Source organism: Aythya fuligula, chromosome 11 (genome assembly GCF_009819795.1).
Source record: "Aythya fuligula isolate bAytFul2 chromosome 11, bAytFul2.pri, whole genome shotgun sequence".
Classification (NCBI taxonomy): domain Eukaryota; kingdom Metazoa; phylum Chordata; class Aves; order Anseriformes; family Anatidae; genus Aythya; species Aythya fuligula.
In genome coordinates, this window is record NC_045569.1 from 15,109,137 (window position 1) to 15,124,545 (window position 15,409).

A 15,409-nucleotide genomic window follows, 5' to 3' on the forward strand; every position below is an offset into this window, starting at 1 on the left:
AGTCTTACTTGCTTACATCTGCATAGAGCTATTTGTATTGTTAGATGATTTCTAAACACAAAGATAAGATATTTTTAAATGGCAGAGCCTGAGCAAGGATGTTTCATTTTCTGTAATGAACATGAACTCTCTTGCTATTATCTGCTGAACATGCTATCGAGCCTCTAAAAGCCATCATTACTAAGAATAGCAAACTTTCAACCTGTCCCCATGTCACGCAGAGCTGTAGGGTTCAGAGCTGCTTTAGGAGAGAAAAATCAGGCTCCCCATTTAGTGTCTTCACCTGTTGGCTGTTGCTGTTTCCAGGCTGGGGGTTCAGTATGGGAACCAAGTACCACTTCCACAGCTGGAGAGTCTTTGTTCTTGTCTGCTCTCTGCCCTGCATCGCCTCCCTGGTGGCACTGAAATTCATGCCTGAAAGCCCGCGGTTTTTGCTGGAGGTAAGATGATTCATGTGAACATTGCAGCCTGGTATGAACAGAGGATAGCTGGTGATAGCGTGTCACCATCTCTCTCTCTTTGCCCCTTCAAACACACACAGCACAAGCACAGAGGCAAAAGTGGCCCTACACATCTAAACTAGCTCCACAAATTGCTTCAACCCCAAAGACTGCAGATTATGGGGTTAATCAATGATGGCCAGTGGTGAATGTGGCATAGGAAGAAGGTGCTGGGTGCCAGGAATTTTATAAGCCCAACCAAGGCATTTTGAAAACATCTCACAAAGTCTGGGCACGTAACTAGTGAATGCTGGTGGAAACGCAAAGGACAGCCCCTGCAAGTCAGAGGTGGGAGTAGAGCCCAGGTCTCCTCACACATCTCCTCTTTTCTGATACAGACATAATGCTCCATTCCTGACTCCTCTCCTGCCCCAGACAGTTTTGGGTAACTCCTTTTCCCAGCACAGAAATGCTGCACTGTGCATACAAACCACACTTCTAGCTCTTTGCCCTTAACTCAGCCAAGCCATATGGGTGTTCTCCAGTGTATTTGACCTTTTGATTTCTCTCTACACTCTGCTGAATTACACAGCTGGGAATTGCAACATTTATTTTCCTTTTCCTTGATGTTTCCAGATGGGCAAGCATGACGAAGCCTGGATGATCCTCAAGCATGTTCATGACACCAATATGCGGGCCAAGGGCGAGCCAGAGAGGGTGTTTACGGTGAGTGTTACAAAGCCACTGCCATTTAAAAAGAAAAGCAGGACATAATTTCCTTGGTGCAGCACAGCACCAGCTTATTCCTCCTTGGGAGCCTCCCTTTCAGTGTGACCACCCCCAGCCATCAGGGCTCTGAGATACACTTCATGCATTTAAGGTTAGGTGCCAGCCTGTTTTTTCAAGAATCAATCAGTCCTTTGAATTGCTGTGAATACTCTTCATTCCTGATGTTCCACTACATTGTATAGAACAGTGATTTTCCAATTACATATGCACTTAATTGGTCTGCTCTAAGAGACTAAAACCGAGTAAGAGTGATATTAGTCATGTGGGAGATCTGAGTCACTCCTTTATCCATTCCGGCTTCTAATCAAACTCTGATTAAACCTCATGTACCTTCTAATGAGCTTCCCAAACTCCATCTGCCTCATTCCCCATCTTTAAAAGTCTCCAAGAGAAAGCAAGATGAGTGATTACTACTCATTAGTCTGCTGCCTGTTGCAAATAAGGTCACACCAGGGGTCTTGGTTTATAGCAAAATCAGGTAAAAGGTGTATGCTGGGGTTAGTTGCAAATTACTGTAATTCAGTTGTGAACTCCCAGTGAGACAGCTGGGGAATAGCTCCTGATTTATGCTTTTAAAGATAAGAAGATGCATGCTCTTGGAAGATAGAAAGAAGGAAGAAAAGGAGTTATATATGTATGTAAAACATATCTTTTTGAACAAAAATTTGAGCCAGGCTCCCTGTTCAGAAGGATTGTCATGAAGCAGTGCCCCTCAGGAATGATCCTTCGAGAACAAAAAAGATTAATTTCCCTACCTGACAACTGCATGCAGTTCAAATAGGACCTTAATGAGCATGTGCTATTTTTAGCCCATCAGACTGCCGTGAGTTAGCAGAGGTGAGAGAGAGCCCAGCGTCTCTAAATGCCTACCTGGCTTTCCTGTAATGCTGCATCGAGCTGGCCAGTCTGCTGCTTCTCCATGAGGAGAGAGGCTCAAAAATGTATATATCTGTAGGTAGGGCACTGTGAGAGTCTGAGCTGTGTGGGAGACCCAAGGAGCAGCTGTACAACACTGGGTTGTGCTCATTGCTCCATCCAACCACTACAGGCTGGGCAGAGCTGAGCGTTGCACCTCGAGGCACGGTGCCTTGGCTGAACCAAGATTGACTGGCAGCCATTGGCACAGGCAGAGGATCAGTTCGGCTGGTGTAGTACAAACTGTTGGATTTTGGGTTTATCTGATAGGTCAGAAGTTGCCAGTTTGTGGTGAGTCAGCTGTAACCAGGACAGCTCCCGGAGCTGACATTTAAGCAGTGCCAGCAAGAGGAACACAGAGACTCCGCAGCTGAGCCAAGCAGCTCATTCACACTCAGAAATTTATTCAGTAAATTTTCACCTCCTTCTTGTATTTACAAACCGATCATGGTTTTCTTGAGCATATATTTTATTTAAAGTTACTGGGCAAACATTTTCCAAGGCTTGTTTTTAAGGTTTCTTGAGCAGCTCAGTTAAGGTGTTCAGTGCTGAAAATTCAGGCTGTTTTGGTGGAGCGAACTGATTGCTCACCTCATGAGCGAAGGCATTTTCAGATGCAAAGGTTCCCGTCTACTTGTTCATTTGTCACAAAGGTTCTGCCAGTGGTATTGAAAAGGTGCTAAATGAGAAATGCTCCTGCCAGTTGTGATAGAAAAGGAGATCCTGGGGGCACAGTTTGATGTAGATATATGAAGATGTAGATCATGAAGATATATTTTACTGCAATTGTCTGATCCTAATTCCTAGAGGGAATCTAAGGGATGCAGAAATAACGTAGAGCACAGGCACATTAACCAATAAGTGAAAGACTGAAGTGGAAGTGGTGTACTTTAAATACTTCAGGGAAGCAGAGAAATAAAAGAGAAAGGATGGAGGGAAGGAGGACAGTAAGGAAGGAGTGTTAGCAGGAAGGCTTTTTCCTATAATAAAATCTCATGTTATAAATAAATCAATTATCTCTCTTTCTATCTCTCTTTCTTGATAACTTTCAAGAAAAAGATAGTAAGGGATATCACATGGAAACATTATCTAGAAGGCAGCAGAATTTAATATCCATCCAATATCAGTTCTGTAAACCTTGGTCCAAAATTATTTTTCTCTCTCTCTTAGGTTTCCTACATCAAAACCCCAAAGCAAGTAGATGAATTTATTGAAATCCAGAGCTCAACAGGGACCTGGTACCAGCGGTGGCTGGTCAGAATCACAACCACTTTCAAACAGGTAAAGAGAAAATAAAACATCCCACAGGGGCTTTTGAGCTTGGAGCTCCAGTGCCTCATTGCCTCAGGTCATTGTGTCTTGAAACCCTGACTCTCTCTCAAAAACCTGATGCTGCTTGCAAAGGGCTGTAGTCAGATTGTACTTTCTATACAGATGTGAGCACGTGAAAGATGCCACACTGGCAGCCAGGCCCCGAAATGCCCCTGTTCCCAGCAAGGCAACCACGCTGTGCTAATGGCAGAGCTCCCAGCCACAGCCCCAAGCACTTGACTCTCCTTCAGATATTGATTCCTCTCCCCCAAGCCTAAGTGAATTTGCCTCCTGCAGTGGATTCGTGAGTGCTTGTTCCTTGCTCCTGCTGAGACTAAGTTTCTAACAGCTTTACATTATCTCTTCAGCCAATTTAACCCTTCACACATGTAGAACTTTGTGGAAAATCTTGTTGGATGATTCCAGTCTAGGAGAATGAGCTTAAAGTAAAGGAGTGTCCTTCTTAATTAATAGCAATGCGGGTTTATGTTCATGTTTATGTGTCAAGTTAGGAGCATGAGGAATTATGTTCCTGTATGTTTCTGGCAGTAGTTCCTGCAGTAGGTCAAGAAAAGCAGATCCTGTTTTCTATCCTGCTCTGCTTGGCTTCATCCCCACCCAAGTTCATTGTGTCCCTCTTAAAGTGTCAACTTAATTTGGATTTTTGCTCTTCAATGAGCTTTGGAGCTTGGTTTGACAGTACTCCTGAGGTCATACTTATACATGAAATGACAAAATTGTCAGAGGGTCTGAGAACAGGTTCATAGCCACATTTACTGGTGTAGGCTGAGGGGCACAGTGTGTCATCTGAGCCAGCCCTCATCAGGCACTCCAGCTCATTACAGAGTGTTCAGATCAAGTACCCTGGCACGCAGCTGAATGTGTGATCTTTCTGTAAACCATTTATCTCAATAAACATGAATTTGAACTAACACTGAATATAAGACATGCATCTGACCTTCTCCTAGTAAGCCCTTTTTACTGACAACATTAAATTTATGATGCACTCAGAAATTAATCTTTTGAGTCTCTGTGAGGATTTCCTTGTAGATAATTCTTTCTTATGGATTTGTAGGTCTGGGACAACGTGCTATATTGCTTAACAGCCCAGTACAGGATGAACACACTGATTCTGGCTGTGGTTTGGTTTACTATGGCCTTAAGGTAAGGCACTTCAACATTTTCAGGAAATTAGAGGGCTCTCAGAGTCTGAATAATTATTGGTACATTTAAATAAACTATTGCAATATTAATCCTGGTATTACTTTAAAGAGTGTTTTTCTACTAAGCTTTGTCTCTGATGAACTATTGATCAATTTGATTGCCTTTATGTGAACACAAGGTGCTTTGAACAAGTCAGGACTTGAGAAGTCAGTGGGGCAGTAGTACTTTCTGACTTTTAGTCCTTTCATTTAATTTTGTCCACAAAACAAAACCAAAACTAAACAAATAAAAAAACTACCTGCTTCTAGCAGTATATCAGTCTAAACCAAAATTATTCAGGTTAGCTCGAATCTAATCTACAAGTAAATTTTAGCTAAATCCCTCTATACTCTCACACTTGCAGAAATCTCCCTTCCAGGGGAATTTTCCAGATTTCTTGCTGCTCTGCTGGTCTCTTGGGCAGCAAGGACAGAATATTGTTGTATTTTCTGGCTCAGATGTCAATGTCACTAAAATTTAAATGAATTGCCCTGCTTTAGGTGAACAAAAATGGACCAACATACTTGAGAGCAGCATTTTAGAGTAGGGAGATATTTTGCTTGGTCCTATGTCAGAGTTATGCAAGAATTTCAGTCAGAATTGCATTTGTATTATGAATTTAACAGGCTTACAAGTTATGAAGTAGATGTTTGGGAAAAGCACTGCAGTATTTTCAGTGCTAGGATCCTGTATCCCTAATGTATTTCTCCCATTTTCCTTTAGTTACTATGGCCTTATTGTCTGGTTCCCTGACATGATCCGGTATCTCCAAGAGGAGGCATACGAATCCCGAGTGAAGATCTTTGATGAGGAAGAAGTGTCACACTTTACCTTTAATTTCACCCTGGAAAACCAGATCCATAGAAACGGGGAATACAGAAACGATAAGTAAGTGAACAGAAATTGATTCGATTGATGCTGACAGGGAAGAGGGCATGAGCAGATGTGGGGATGACATTCACCAAAACACACATACAATTTTAGGAACTAACCCTGATTGCAAAGTAACCGAAATTAATTTTTGGAAAGTTCTTTTTTATTAGTTATCCACAGAGCAAATGTCCTTTTTATCCTACTTTTCACACACACTGCCTGAGCCACTCACATCTCCAGGCCCAGTGGGATCCATCCGAGGTGTCCTGCTTCCAGTAGCACCCTTACTGGGAGCTGGGCAGCTCAAGATGCAGCTGTGATTTTCTTTGCTTAGCACACACTGACATCTACTGGTCTTGGGCAGCAGAGCCCATCACTTAAAACTTTTTTGAAAATAAAAAGCTGTGTTGCGCTGAAGTCCTTGGTATGACTTACCTGAGTCTCCATCCTGCAGCCCAGTAGCATGAGCTGTGCCATGGCCAGTTGCACTGGTGCGCTGGCCAGCATCTCCCCACAACCTGTCACCTTTTCTTTTACTGCTCTAAAGTCAGAGAAGGTACTCTAGGAGAACATCATTGCTTCCTTCCCCTTCTTCTTTTTGGGCTGGGCCTGGGTTTTTATTCTGCATCCAGCCTGACCTCAATCACTGTGAGCTCCACAGCAATATAAACCCTAGTGATTTGTAGCAGGACATTTTTACTTTTCTAAATCCCAATCTAATGGGTAGGAAAATACCCCTATGTAAATTTTGTGGTGATCCCATTGCCCCAGAGGGCCTAGACAGGGTGTTGTTACTCCAGATCCTGGCACTATGGGGGAACATACAGGGCGTTCACTGTTACAAAATGATTTATTAATTTATTCTTCAACTGGAACTAAGGATGCTCAGCACCTTCCAGGATGAACATATAAAACTGTGATGTATATCACTATACTCCTGCCTTCGTCCTCTCTAGTTTAATAACTCAAACTTGATTAAGCTACATTCCTGCAACGTCCAGAGCATATCTCATGATTTATAGATCCGTTTTGCCTCTAGCCCTTGACTGTACATTAAAACTCCATTGAACACCAGGCCATTGCTGTGTGACTCTTTTAAAGACAGATGTTAAGAAAGCAAACTGCAGGCAAAGGACTTCTAACAGCCTTTGTGAGTAAATACATCACAGGCTATTACTGGGCAAATGCAGAACAGCTGAAGTGTTGCTGTAACCTGTGAGACCTTCTACATGATGCAAAAGACTTGAGTAGTCTTCTTGTTATATTTTGAACATTAATAATATCTGTTAGTAGTCTCGGTTAAGAAGTCCTGCAGTGTTCACTTAATGGTGTAAATAGCCATCAAGTTAGCCTGTCTTGTAAGTGCTCAATTCAATTATGTTTCTGGGCATATGTTATGAAGCCTTTTTATTTGGTGACAGTTGTGGCGTCCTCAGCTAGAGCTATAATGCTTGCACTTAATAGCTCTTACATCTTCCAAACATGTCTGTGCATTAACTAATACATCTTCCCAATGTCCCTGCAAAATCTCACAGGTAAATCAATATTGTGTCATCCTTCAGGCAGGCAGGTCAGACATGTCAAGCTTCCCATCAGAGGAGAAATCAATCATCTGACACTGTTGATTATTTTTAGAGTAATCTGTTTTCTTTACATGATATGCAACAGTCCTCAAACAGAGATGGTTACAAGCAGTACCCATAATCTTCCTGCTCCCTCTAGAAAGCTTACAGCAATTTTGCTTTAAAAATCACTTTGAGTTTAAACAGCTGTCAGAAACCTTTCACCAAATGGGCTCCTGATAATGTCTGTTTTTATTTCTGTTTGAGGAAGGGGCAGAATAAAGAAGGCAGGAAGGTCAACTGCCAGAGAAAATGCCATGCACTGGGTGAGACTGAGCATTGAAAATCAACTTGGGTTTTAAAAGCACTTTTTTTTTTTTTTTAATTTTTTTTTGGTCACTACTTTGAGGAATAGGAAAACTGCCAGAAATTCCATAAGAGCCATCTCTTAAAAAATGTCTTCAAACCCCTCTTTCCTAATAAACTACAAAAGCATTTTGTTGGAAGGTCAGTTACACATTTAAGCAAAACCTTTCCTGTAAATGACTGTAGAAATTATCATCAGTGCTGTCTCTTGAAACATGTTATATAATGTAGGAAATACCTCAAAGTACAAACTTCTGCTTCCTGCCCCCCAGATTTATCGGCATGAAATTCAAAGAAGTGAGATTTGAGGACTCGTTGTTTGAGGAATGCTACTTTGAAGACGTGACGTCCAGTGAGACCTTCTTTGAAAACTGCACCATCATCTCTACTGTCTTTTATAACACTGGTAATGGGATTCCTGATATGGTTTCATCCCTGTAATTAGGAACCATTTAATCAGATTCTGGGAGGAAGGATGATAGGGATCTGTGTGTGTGTATGCGCTGGCTAATGAGAGTGGTGATGGAAAAAGGAGGGTGAAGGCAGGTTATAAGGCACTAGTGCTGTCTTAGCTTTATGGTTGGTTGGCCAGGGTGGTGCTGGCGGTGCTTTTGCCTTATGGTTTAGCTAGATATATTTCTTTTCTCACAGACCGAGTTTAGTTTCCCATGTAGGCATCAGCCTGCCAAAAAAAAAAAAAAAGTGTGCCTCCACCAGCATTGCCCCGAGGGCTGAGGCTGCTCCCATCTGTGGTTCAGGTTCTGTTTCTTGCTTAATTCAATGTATCTGTTGCTACATTTGGAAGGATGCTTCAGGTTGCTCACAGTGTTTTTAACTACATGGCTTCTGGTCTCATTTGCTACTGAAAAGGAAATGCAAAAGTCTGCGCTCAGGCCTCGGCACATTAAAGTAGTGGCAAAATGCCTAGCAGTTTAAAAGCTTGATCCAACAAATTTGGCTTAAAATATAATTTTTAGTTCCGTCTTTAATTCATATTCAACTTTTGGTTTGTTGATTACAGATAATAAAATATTCATTAATTTGTCCTGAAAAAGCTTTTAATTTCTATTCTAATAGAGAACAAACCATAATGCCATTAAAGTGAGTCTGCTTTGCCCCATCCATGTGGCATAGGGATACTGGTCCAGGTCATTCCAGAAATGAAATATGCCACCAGCTATCAGGCATGAAGGTAGAGTTTGTCACTAAAATAAAAACTCCCTGGCCATTTCCATTTATTGAGGAGCATCTCTGAGACCTTTAAGTTAGTTTTGATCCTGACTCCTTGCTGTATGAAGGGAGATCAGCTGAGCAGGATCAAGACTTTGCCTCTTTCTCTTGCAGATCTCTATGAACACAAATTCATCAACTGCAGGCTCATAAACAGCACGTTTCTGAAGGAGAAGGAAGGCTGCCACATGGACTTTGAGGAAGACAATGATTTCCTGATCTACCTGGTCAGCTTCCTGGGCAGCCTGTCCGTGCTGCCGGGTAACATCATCTCTGCATTGCTCATGGACAAAATAGGGAGGATAAAGATGATCGGTGAGTTGGCTGTCGGGGTCTGTGCTGAAGCAGGACCACCTGGTGCTGTGCAGTTGGTGCTGGTTTCTGCAACATTCTGTATAAATAAATAACATGTTTTGCTTGTAGTGATGAAAAATCACAACAATTATTTGCTGTGGCTGTTTGACAGCCTAGGAGATCCATCTTTGAGGTTTCTGATCTTCAAATGATTTTAAAAAGAGCTTCAGGAAACATATGGTAGATTAATTGCCCATGTCACATCCAAGCAAGTTGCCACCCTTTAGACATATGGGACTAAGTTATCACCTTATCAACTTCTGATTACTTTGGGAATTTCTAGTGTTGCTTGCTCCAGGGTTCAGACCTTGCTCTCTTTCCAGGTGCTGTGGAGTCATGCCTCAAGGGACAGACAAGTGAGCTTAGTAAAATCAGGGATGAGACACTCTCTTGAGTGTCTCACTTGTTTCTCTCTTCTGGGAACAGACAGAAGTTTAGTTAGCTGAGCTTCGCTGTCAGACAGGTAAAGGTAAGGAAGATGATCTCATCAGTGTGTCAGGAATTTACACCAGGAGGGCACAATGAGCCTTCACATAGTGAATTTGGAAAAGACCCAAACAAACCAGTGGGTCTGTGGGAAATAAATTAAATAAAGCTGAATGAGAATCAGGTTGTCCACCCTGCAGACATGTCAGCATTTCAGCATTTTCATCTGGAATTGAGATGACAGCTGGAAACCTAAATGCTTATTTCTTCTGCAGAATGAAAAGTACAGGACAAAAATTGGTAACGACATGCTGAAACGTTTCACTATGGAATTTCCAATTGAAACAGCCTTCTGGCATCCCACCCGTATCACTCTGCTGAACACATTATTTCTGGTCATCTTAACGTGAAAACTGAATTTCTCTTTTGTGTTATGTGCCTCACTGGGACTTCAGTTTGGTTTTATCGTGTTCCACTAAACCCTCTCCTGTGCCGAATGTCAGATCTGGGGCACACACGGTGACCCTGATGCTGCACCATACCTCTGCAGCAGAGGAAATATCTGCACTGCACAGAGGGAGATGTGGTTTGGCTGTGGAGAAGAAGTGGGCAGGGGTCCTGCATGGTAGCTTTCCATAAGCAGAACATCACAGTGGCAAAATACAACTAAATATACAAAATGAAGCATTTTAGTTCCAGTTCATCATCTGAATCATTTTGGTTGGTGTCAAACTGATTTTAAAAACCTCAAACAAATCAAAAAAAATCTTTGGTTTCCTGGTGGTAAATGGAGATATTTCAGCAGCAACAGAACTTTCCAGTGAAAGAGACTTCGATTTTGCAAAATTGCTTCTTTCAGGTGAAAATTCCCAACTGGGAAAGAAGGCTGTGATGTAGCCATTAATATTCCTGAATCTGAACTGTGGCTAACTGAGCATGAATGCTCTCACTTTCTCCCTCAGTGGCGTTCAAAAAATTATAGCTCCTGTGCAAATGTGCCATGAAATCTAATGATGTTCTTATAATTAAAAGAGACCTCAAGTGCTTCTTACAATCGGCTGTAAATTATCTTAATTGAGTCTAGAAATGTGTCAAGTGATTTCAATAAGATGTGAATTGCTCTAGCTCTTCACTCAAAACTCAAGTTGAAAAACCTTCATGATTCTTCCTCCTCGTTGGCTTTCATGTTTACTTGCCTCTACTCTTCCTGGGTCCATCTGGAAGTCTGAGATGCTGGAAATCTGCCTGGAAAAGCCTGTCTTCAGCCTCTCCGTAGAGCAGGAATATCAGCATGATCAGATGGTTATTGAGAACATTTTCAGGCTGGTTTCCAGCATCACACAGTGACAGATAGGCAGCATCACAGTATTTTTGGATTTTTGCAGATTTCATTCATTTCGGGGTGAAGCGCTGTCACTTAGAAGCCATCTTTATCAACACTGTGGCAGCTCGGCCACGGATGAGGGAAACCGGTGCCAACATTTTTCTCCTGGTTGCCCCCGCAGGTGGCTCGATGTTGATTTCTGCAGTGTGCTGCTTCTTCCTCTTTTTTGGCAACAGCGAGTCAGCGATGATCGGCTGGCAGTGCCTTTTCTGCGGGGCCAGCATTGCCGCCTGGAACGCCCTGGATGTGATCACCGTGGAGCTCTACCCCACAGATAAGAGGTGCTCAGAGTCTTTTTCCTTTCCACTCTTGGCCCTCTGACTCTGTCCTCTCTTTCCCTGATGGAAAAGACCAATGCTCACTCTAGATACATTGATGGGGGTATTGTATTTTATTTATTTTAATAAATAAAATAAAGCAGACCTTAACAGCCTGGTAGTCCTGAGGCTATACTGGATCAGCATAGCCATTTGCAAGCATAATTCTGCTTGCACCACGGCTTGTACTCAGGGAGTTGTGGGGGTGGTATGGAAATTATAGGCAGATAAATTATGGAGAGTACATCATTTCTGTGTATGTGCATGAGGTCTGGCCCTTCAGACTGTGTCCTCCAGCCTCTCATCTTAGCTTATCACCATGACAGCCTTTCCCTCCACAACAAAGAGGCAACCACGTGCACAGAATGATCTGGGAGATGACGTAGCATTGGAAACTTTGGGGGAATAAGCTACAGATGACATCTTTCCTGCCAGCATCATTATAATTTTTTATTTTTTTTTTGCCTTTTCCAAGCTGTTGGGGAGAGTCAGAAGTGAAGGGGAAAGACTGTGCTATGAAGACAGCATGCTTTGAGCTTCTGGATGAAGCAGGGTTAGGAGGAGAGACCTGGTCGTTGCTCTGGTGACAGCCCACCCCAGCCAGTGCTTGGAAGGGCTTTGAGAAGTTCTAGAGCAGGTTGGGTCCTGCTTTCTTTGGGAAGGGCAAAGGCTGTCAGAGTGGGCAGCCTGAGAGCTAGGGAAAAGTTAAAATGAAGAGAAACGAGTACACACAGACATTTTCCTCATACACACAGACATGCAAAACAGTGATATCTATTTATTTACTATCTATTCTGGCTGGCTTACTTGCTGGGAGCGTAGCCTAGGAAACATAAGAGCATTCACAAAATAATCCATCCAGATCTTCTGTAGTTATGCCAAGATCATCCCTCCTAACCATTGCTTTCTACTTCTCTTCCCCACAGGGCAACAGCCTTCGGCATCCTCAATGGGCTTTGCAAGTTTGGTGCCATCCTGGGGAACTCGATCTTTGCCTCCTTTGTAGGGATAACCAAGGTGGTTCCCATCCTCCTGGCTTCCTCTGCTCTGGTTGGAGGTGGCCTGCTCGCTTTGCGCCTGCCAGAGACTCGAGACCAGGTCCTGATGTGAGCAACTGAGGCCAGGGGGGTCAGGGGTGGACGTAGAAGAAGAAGAAAAAGGAGCCATGTTTGGAAAAATCAAAATGTCCTTTTCTATACCGTTTTGTTGATACCTCAAAGAGAGGGAGCAGAGGCGAACGAGCCCAAAGGGATAAAATGAAGCCCCTTAGTATCTGACCCTTTTACAGCCATGATTGGTGCATGCAGCTACTTCACACACCCTGCAGAGCTTTGCTGTTTGGGTTTAATCCTGCCTACACTGGGAGCCTATCCTTTCCCTCCCCATCCCCGTGTAGTGACACAAGACACGAACAGGGGCTTTGTGTATGTGTGTGCCTGCGGGGGTGTGAGCAGATCCTGAGCTGAGCTGTGAGAGCCTGTCTGCCTTGCTGAGCACTCCCTGGCAATTCAAACAAGCTGTGCTCAGACACAAAAGGCATCCAAATGGCAGGCAGGTAACAAACCTATCATAGGTCAGATCCAGCAACAGGACCAAGAGCTATAATTGGACCTTAGCTGTCTTGATTTGGGGGTTACAACTTGAAAAAAATGAGAATCCTCATTTCTGAAGGATTTGAGAGTGGGTGCTCAGCTCTCTTAGAAGACTCACTATCTCAAAGCCCCTTACTGTCTTCACTTGGGCATAAAGAATCGCTAGGCACCTTCTTGGTCTGGGAGAGAAATATATACATAATTTTATATCTATAGATGTATTTACACTTACTTGCAAATATATGTGCATATATTGAAGTGATCAGCTAGTGAAATTTATAATTTTTAATTTCTGCACTATTTAAAAGACTTTAAGAGAGGCACTAAAAACTATTCCCACTAATTCAAGTTTATCTGGAGCTATGGCCAACTTAATGACACACCATTCTTTATACCAGACACCAAATATATAAATGCATTGATGACTGGGAGTATATATTTCTATGATGCTAAAGATCTTTTTCCTACAAACTCAGATGGAGGAGAAATTAATATGATGTTGGAGCATTCCACAAACCAAATGTGTACATATTATCCAGTGTAAATAGAGGACTTTTTGTCTAATACCTAGAGTATGTTAACAGAGAATTTACCAGCATTTTAGCCATATTAGTTAAAGAATATGATGCTTCATTTTCTTACATATTTGGGTCTCATCGAAACACTGTAAGCACAGTTACTTATAGCCATTTAACTTGCTACATGGGGAATGCACACAGCAAGCTTTCACTGTACAGAACATTAAATTCTCCATTAAGTGGGACAGTTAAGTTTGATATCCTGTAAAGACTCTTTTTGAATTTCATATGCTCTTTATATTGTACAACTTAAGTTCTGTTGCACCTGAAAGCAAAGTGAGCTGTGTATTTTTGGATATATTTTCTTGGGATGCAGGAATGAAATGTAGACTGTTAAATAACACACAGAAATACCTAGATAGTGCTAATTAGACCCATCCAACAAGCTCAGCCATAGACCAGAATTGAGTAGAAATGGGAAATAGTCACATAATGCAGGGAATTTGTCTCACCGTGATATTTTCTGACATTAAAAGTTATGAGTTATTTTGTACTTTTGCTAGTGACCTTTTTCTTTTTACTTTTCATTGGTTCCTTTTTTTTTTTTTTTTTTTTTTTTTTTTTAAGAAAATCAAGCAGTGCTAGGCTGAAATCCAGCAGGACTGAAGTCTACCACCTCTGCCTTCAGCTGCACAGAGGCAGTCACATACACCCACAGCTCACACCAGGGCCAGCCCCGCGCAGCTGTGGCAGTCGGTGTCAGCACCGCTGCAGAGGACAGATGAAAGACACAAAGTGTGGTGAGATCACAAGAAGCAAATCCTTGCCGATGAGACAAAAGTGTCTAAACAGCATTACTTTCGTCACTGTGTCAGCTGGGGATAAGCACTTAAAGAGCAGCTAGGCTACAATGGGCTATTTGGGATTTTTATAGATTTATTCTGAGGTTTATGAAATTGATAAAATCACAAGCGGCTTTAATAGCCCGGCTTATTATGCCTCATTTCTCGTTTTATGGGTAGCTTAGGGCCTTTTTTCTGATTTGTCTTCAAAACAGCAAGGTTCCTTCACTGAGGTAGGAGTGAATGTAATTATGTCCTTTGGCAGTGGTTCACAGCTTCTGTTGAGAATTACAGCCCAAAATGTGTTTTTTCTCTAAGAATGTCTGATCCCTTTGCATGGTAAAAAGCAGCTAAATATGTGTTTCAACACAAAAGATCTCCATGGTCTCTATGTTTCATTCTTTCTGTTGGGTTGTGAATGCCCATTAAGTCATTGTATTTACAAGGAAAAAAAGGTTTGTTTCATGGCCTGGACTATTCTGTTGTGCTGCTCTGTGGAGCCAGAACTTATCTTTATTTATTCCATGAAGCACTCTCAGTTACATCCATATCCAGTGCTCTGACAGCAAACCTGATTGTTTGTGTTCTCCATTGACACTGCACAATTACAAAAATGGCATCACTTATTTTGCAAAACTTCACCATTGGTTTCCTTAGAAAGAAGAAATTGAGGTCTTAAGGTGATAGAAATGGTAAGGTAACATCAGGAAATGTTATCCAATCTTAGGAAACTTTCTTCTTTGCAGAATGGGTCCTACACAGGGTCTGCCTGGTAAACCTCATGACTGAGAGATTAGCTGGGGCAAGGTAAAGAGCAATAGGATCTGGCAGTCAGTGTCACCCTGGCTCCCATGCAACTGTGCCACTAAAATGCATGGGTTGGTCACTTTGGAGTTAGGGGACAGTGGGTATGGGGCTTGATGATGTTCCTATCCCCAATATTTGACCAGGGAGTTCATGAACAGATACAAAAGTGCAAACACACACTGCAGCTGGTACACCAGGGCCTGGGAAAGGAGGAGCAGTGAACAGAGAATGAAGAAATGAAAAGCTGAGGGGAAACCACATTAGCTAGCCTTAGACACCTACAAGTCGGCTGTCTGAATTCAAACTAATCACCCAGGGTTCCCATTACTCCCGGTTAGATGAAATAGCGAACATCTGTGGCCACTCAGTTTTGGTTTGGCTCCGAGTTTCAGGCTGTGTGCTACCAGCTAGGCCGAGCCCAAGCCATGGGGCACCGAAGCACCGTGCATGGGGAGGTTTCTTGTCGGGCATCTCCTCTGA

At 42.5% G+C, this 15,409-nt stretch overlaps 1 protein-coding gene across 2 annotated transcripts in view; it reads left to right on the plus strand.

Moving 5' to 3' along the window:
• SV2B (synaptic vesicle glycoprotein 2B) overlaps window positions 1–13,868 on the plus strand; it is a 59,359-nt gene extending 45,491 nt beyond the window's left edge. For both annotated transcript variants that reach the window (XM_032194648.1, XM_032194649.1), the window contains exons 5-13: window positions 307–440; window positions 1,077–1,166; window positions 3,315–3,425; window positions 4,531–4,619; window positions 5,382–5,546; window positions 7,732–7,865; window positions 8,804–9,004; window positions 10,975–11,134; window positions 12,097–13,868. In XM_032194648.1, the coding sequence (XP_032050539.1) occupies window positions 307–440; window positions 1,077–1,166; window positions 3,315–3,425; window positions 4,531–4,619; window positions 5,382–5,546; window positions 7,732–7,865; window positions 8,804–9,004; window positions 10,975–11,134; window positions 12,097–12,280 (1,268 nt within the window). In that variant the 3' untranslated portion in view covers window positions 12,281–13,868. The remainder of the gene's footprint in view (window positions 1–306; window positions 441–1,076; window positions 1,167–3,314; window positions 3,426–4,530; window positions 4,620–5,381; window positions 5,547–7,731; window positions 7,866–8,803; window positions 9,005–10,974; window positions 11,135–12,096) is intronic.
• Window positions 13,869–15,409: the final 1,541 nt, after the last annotated feature.